The sequence below is a fragment of the Lipotes vexillifer genome, unplaced genomic scaffold (genome assembly GCF_000442215.2).
Source record: "Lipotes vexillifer unplaced genomic scaffold, Lipotes_vexillifer_v1.1 scaffold1495, whole genome shotgun sequence".
In the NCBI taxonomy this organism is placed as follows: domain Eukaryota; kingdom Metazoa; phylum Chordata; class Mammalia; order Artiodactyla; family Lipotidae; genus Lipotes; species Lipotes vexillifer.
This window is the reverse complement of record NW_006781409.1, coordinates 439,698-445,218: the sequence shown is the minus strand read 5'-3', so window position 1 is coordinate 445,218 and position 5,521 is coordinate 439,698. Positions and strand designations below refer to the sequence as shown.

Below are 5,521 nucleotides of genomic sequence, written 5' to 3'. Positions count from 1 at the left end.
ATAAAGCAGAAACTAACACACCATTGTAGAGCAATTATACTCCAATAAAGATGTTAAAAAAATAATAATTAAAAAACAATAAAAGTACTTCTTGTTGGCTGGAACAGGGGGGAAGTCAGAAGTGGAGGTGGCTGTAACACCAGGGCAGGGAGTGAGTGCCCCTGCACGTAGGTGGAGGTGAGGGGATGTGGGTTCTAGTCCCAGATCTGTGCCAACGTGCTGTGCGACCATGGGCAAGTTCCATACCCTTCTGGAAAAGGCCCCTTTTAGACCTTGGCTGAATGAACTGAGGTATGTATGGGGGCAGGGGGTGTCACTTGGTTCAGTTAGGGTCTCTATTTTCTACTTTTCGTTGGTCTTGAAGACCTGACCTAAGGTGGGTCCATCACTCATGGTTTAGCACATGCTTCAGGACCATATGGCTCAGCCCTTTGGTGTGTCCACACCTCAGCTTCAAGTGCACTTGTCTCACAGAAGAGAAAACAGAAGCTTGGAGGCACTCTGCAGCTGTGTTACTTGAGAGAGGGACTTTGCCTCTCACCTGCTTCACAGGGATGGCAGGAGCCACTGAGATAATGACTGTGAAGCACCTGGGGCAGGATCTCGTACTCTGCAGGCCCTGAGGGCTCCATTATTGGCCATTGCCTTTCTTGCTATGGTTCCTGTTTCTTGCTGTTGTCTCCAGCGTGGGCCTCTTGGCTGTAAGCCCCTGAGGCTGGCAGTGTCTCCTGCATGGGCTGAACACCAGCTGGGCCCCGGTCGGGGTCTGACGCCCAACGCTAGTGCCCCTCTGCCCAGGATCATCACGGGGACTGTGACGTGGGCCCGCCTGGCCTGCCGAGCAGCCCCGATGCTCACCCCACCCTGGGCGGCTGCCCTGCGTCATTCCTCCCGGGACCACCCAGCACAGGGGGTGCGGGCCTCCCCAGGCACCAGGTGTGACAGGCACCTCTATACAACCAAACCCACCAGGACCTCAGCTAAATTCCTCCCCCTTTTCTGTTTAATTTTATATGATTATTTGGCGGGATAGTCAAAATTTAAATTTTTTCAAAATTTAACAGCACCAAAAAGTGCGCTCTTCAAAAACCCCTCCTACCTCAGCACACAGCCCCCTAGTTCTCCTTCCTGGAGACAACCCATCTAAATTCCTTTTTAAAGCAATTAACCTTAATTTGATCCCCCCCCCCATTACAAAAATCATAAACATTCAAAGCAAAAACTAACTTCAAAAGAAAACAAAACAAAACCCCACCACCTTGAAACAGACACAAAAGTACAAACCAAAACCCCACCCACAATCCCACCACCCGGATTTCCAGCGTTTTAGGATTTGCCCTCCAAGACTGTTTTCAGTACATATTCACTTTTCAAAAAATGAAGACAAAACACAAGATGGGTATCACAATATTGATTTTTCAATGTCTTGCCGGAACATTTCCTCATGGCTTCTTCCTTAAATGACGTTGACAGCTTTGTGATCTTCCACAGATGCTGCCTTATTTAACTGACCCTAGCGATGGGCATTTGGGGATTTCTAGATTTCTCTATTATAAGAAACACGGTGGGCCCTGAGACCTCACTGCCTACTTGTTTATTTTCTTGTAACAAATTCCTAGAAGAGGAAATGCTGGGTCACGAGGTACGGCCATTATTATTTATTTTTTTTGCGGTACGCGGGCCTCTCACTGATGCGGCCTCTCCTGTTGCGGAGCACAGGCTCCGGAAGCGCAGGCTCAGCGGCCATGGCTCACGGGCCCAGCCGCTCCGCGGCATGTGGGATCTTCGCGGACCGGGGCACGAACCCACGTCCCCTGCATCGGCAGGCGGACTCTCAACCACTGCACCACCAGGGAAGCCCTAAATGTGTAGTGTTTTAAGCCACTAAGCTTGTGATAATTCATTATAGTAGGAAGAGGAAACTAATACCGTGCACTTAAGATTCATCCAAGTTATTGCATGTATGGATGCATTCCATTGTATGGATGTATCAGCACTTGCGTATTCATTTACAAATTGACGAACACTTAGGTTGTTTCCAAGTCTGGGCCATTATGAATAAAGCTGCTATGAACATTCATATATATAGGTCTTTGTGTGGACATACGTTTTCATTTCTCTTGAGCAAATGCCTAGGAGTGGGATTGCTGGGTCACAAGTGTATATTTAATTTTATAAGAACTGTTAAAGTGCTTTCCAAAGTGGTGCATTCCCACCAGCAGTACATGAGAGTTCCAGTTATTCTATATCCTTGCCAGTGCATGGCATTGTCAGTCTTTTTAGTTTTAGCCATTATAATAGATGTTTAGTGATAGCTCATTGTGATTTTAATTGCATTTTCCTGATGACTAATGATGTTGAACATTTTTCACAGGCTTTTTGGCTATCTATATTACTTCTTTTGTGAAATGTCTATTCAGTTCTTTTGGCCATTAAAAAAAATTGGGTCATTTGTCTTCTTCTTATTAAGCTTTAAGAGTTCTTTATATATTCTGACTACGTAACCTTTATCAGATTTATGTTTTGCAAATATCTGCTCCAAGTCTGTGGCTTGTGTTTTTATTTTCATATTAGTGCCTTTTTAAAGAGCAGGCATTTAAAATTTTGATCAAGTCCAATATATCAATTTTTTTAATTTAATGGCTTATGCTCTTTGTGTCCTAAGAAATCTTTGCTTAACCCAAAGTCACAAAGATTTTCTTCCACATTTTTTTCTAGAAGTTTGATAGTTTTAGCTCTTATATTTAGCTGTATGATCCATATTGAGTTGATTTTTATATATGGTGTGAGGTAAGGGTTAAGGTTTCTAAAAATTAAAAAAAATTTGATAATGCCTTTGACTAGTTAGGGTACCAGGTTAATGCTGGCCTCACAAAATGAATTAGTATTATACTAGGTGCTGCAGGGAATGTAAAGGTCAGATCCAACTCTTGCTGGAGTCACACACATGAACACACCCCAAGAATTATAAAGGCAGAGTTTAATGAGCTCCATAAGGGAAGTACAGATGAACTGCTTTTGGCATTGCAAGAAGGAAGAGGCTGTGGGAAGCCTCAGGAAAGGCTTCCTGAAGGTGGTGACACTAAAAAAGTGCTTTAGTAGGGCTGCAACTTTGCCCGCCCTTGGGGTCACTGTTCAAACGCTAGTCTATTGAATGGTGCTCCCTTCAGGGCTCATAGAATAGAACATGGATGGCACCCACATAGAGTTGTAAGCAGTGGCCCTGCTAAAATACATCTACCAGCTGAAACACTATGGGGATGGTGGGTGGGGTGGGGCAGGGGTACCGTTTTAGAGGGGATTCTATTAAACTCATGACTGGTTGTTTTATATAAGAATGCTTTTGTCTCCCCAACTTTTTAATTAAACTCTCACGGATCTGCATCCTCCCCCCATTGAATATGGTGCTGGAGGCTCTGCGAGGAAGGGGACCAGCCCTCATGGAGCACCCTGGCTCTGTGCTTGATCTCAGTTCTCCCACCGACTCTACAATCGCAGTTTCTTTATCTCCACTTTTGCAGATTAAAAAATGAGACTTGTAAAGGCTAAATGCCTCGCCCAGGGTCAGCGGCTAGTGAGTAACGGAGCTGAGATTGCAGTCTGCTCCCCTAGCTCCCCTCGGCCTCTGCGGCACTCTCCCCCTGGGCTCTGAGACAACTTCACTTCCGAGGAAGGCAGGCACATAGACAGGAAAGGAATGGGTGCCAGGGGGAGGTCAGGACGAGATATTTATGAGGGGGTTTGTTCTGATTTAGCAAAAACACTCAGCGCTCTGGGCCGGGCTGCGGCTGACTGGCTGTGCGGTCAGGGTTTGCAAAGCTTCCAAAGATCCATTTGCTAGGAGGGCTTTAAAAGCTGCAAGCTCTCAGCAGTTTCTATCAGTCCGGATTTTTTCCCCCCAGACTGAATCCTGTCAGGGTTTTACTGGCTTCTGTGTTCCCAGATTGACTCATGTCTCCCTCACCTGAGCAGCCCTGCTTTGTCCTCATACTGCTTCCTGTCACCAATGCCTCAAGAAAGAATTCTTTACCATCTCTACCTTCTGATGCCCAACACCTGCCTCTTCACTCTGTCAGAACCCTCTGGTTTCTGCAAGAAATGTGGACTCAAGCACATCAGGGACAAAGGAACGCCAGGACTTAGTTTTGATCCAGCTTTGGGGGTTTACTCCTTTTCCTGGTCTCATGTTTTTAAAAGAGCACTCAAAAACAAGGGCACCATGAGAAGCAAATGCTTGAGGGGCTCGGATGTGCCTGGGAAATCAGAGGGCCCCACGTATGAAAGTTCCTGTTGCCCCGACTGTGTTCCAATGCCCTGACCACGCGGAATGCCCTTATCCTCAGACCCCTCTCAGGGAGTCTTGCCGGCTTGCCCTGGGCATTGGCTTCTTGTCCTTTGTTTGTTCACCATGGGCCCTGCCCCTGCCAACTCAGAGGCAAACAGAGATAGGGCCGGGCCCAGGCTGCCCGGCATTGCGGACAGCATCACACACTGCTCTGTGTCAGCAGAAAAAGCATCCACCGTCACCTGCATCCTAGAGCCCTCCCCCCACCGCCCTGTGAGGGCTCTGCGCCCGGCTGGCCCTGCCCACCAGGCCAAGCACCCTCTCTGCCCGCCAGCAGCGCTCCAGGAATTCTGAAGTGCAGCCCCGGTGGCCCTCGGTGACTTCATGGGAAGTGTTCTGGGTTGGTTCTCCTTGCCTCCACCTCCTTCCAGGACTTGCCGAGGATGATGCCTCCAAGGCCCTCCCAGCTCCCAAAATACCAGCCCTGCCTCCTGGCCCTGCCAGAAAATGCTTAGCACATTAGCGGGTTTAGCTGCCACAGTTGCAGCCATTTAGGAAGCTGCAGAGGCACATAGATTTCATTCTGGAATTCTTTCCAGCTGCTCGCTATTTTGACAACACTGGGTGGCACCATTACCAGGAACCTGCGGGGCCTGTGAGCCGGAAGTGGCTGGGGGCCTGGGGGTGGGGTGGTGGGCGCAGCAGCCTCTTCTCCCTGGCTGGCCCTCCCTCTTGCCTTCAGGAGCTAGCTTGGAACAGATCTTGGATACCAGTTGCCACTGTGCTGTGGCTTCTGCTTGTGGGAGAGACAAGAGGCAGAAAGACAGAGTAAAATGAAACAGCCCCACCAAACAGCTTCTTGGACTCGCTGCAGTTGCTTTCCTGCCACTTAGTAGCTGAGTGCTCTGGAGCGAGTCACCAACTCTCCAGAACTCAGCTGTTCCCATCTGCGGAAGGGCTCACGTGACCCTCCCCTCCATCTCAGTATGAGGTCTGGGGTCTACAAGAGATGATGTACGGTGAAAGTGTTTTGTAAACTGTAAAGTGGCAAACATTTGTATTTCTGTGAGCTCCTGGAGGGCAGGGACTCTGTTTTGTTCATCTTTTTTTTTTTTTGCGGTACGCGGGCCTCTCACTGCTGTGGCCTCTCCCGTTGCGGAGCACAGGCTCCGGACGCGCAGGCTCAGCGGCCATGGCTCACGGGCCCAGCCGCTCCGCGGCATGTGGGATCCTCCC

The 5,521-nt window shown here is 48.7% G+C and overlaps 1 protein-coding gene across 1 annotated transcript in view; it reads left to right on the top strand.

Moving 5' to 3' along the window:
• Positions 1-229: 229 nt before the first annotated feature.
• Positions 230-5,521, top strand: part of DPF3 (double PHD fingers 3) — a 195,675-nt gene continuing 190,383 nt past the window's right edge. The window contains exons 1-2 of the mRNA XM_007454738.1: positions 230-291; positions 799-936. Coding sequence (XP_007454800.1) covers positions 230-291; positions 799-936 — 200 coding nt within the window. The remainder of the gene's footprint in view (positions 292-798; positions 937-5,521) is intronic.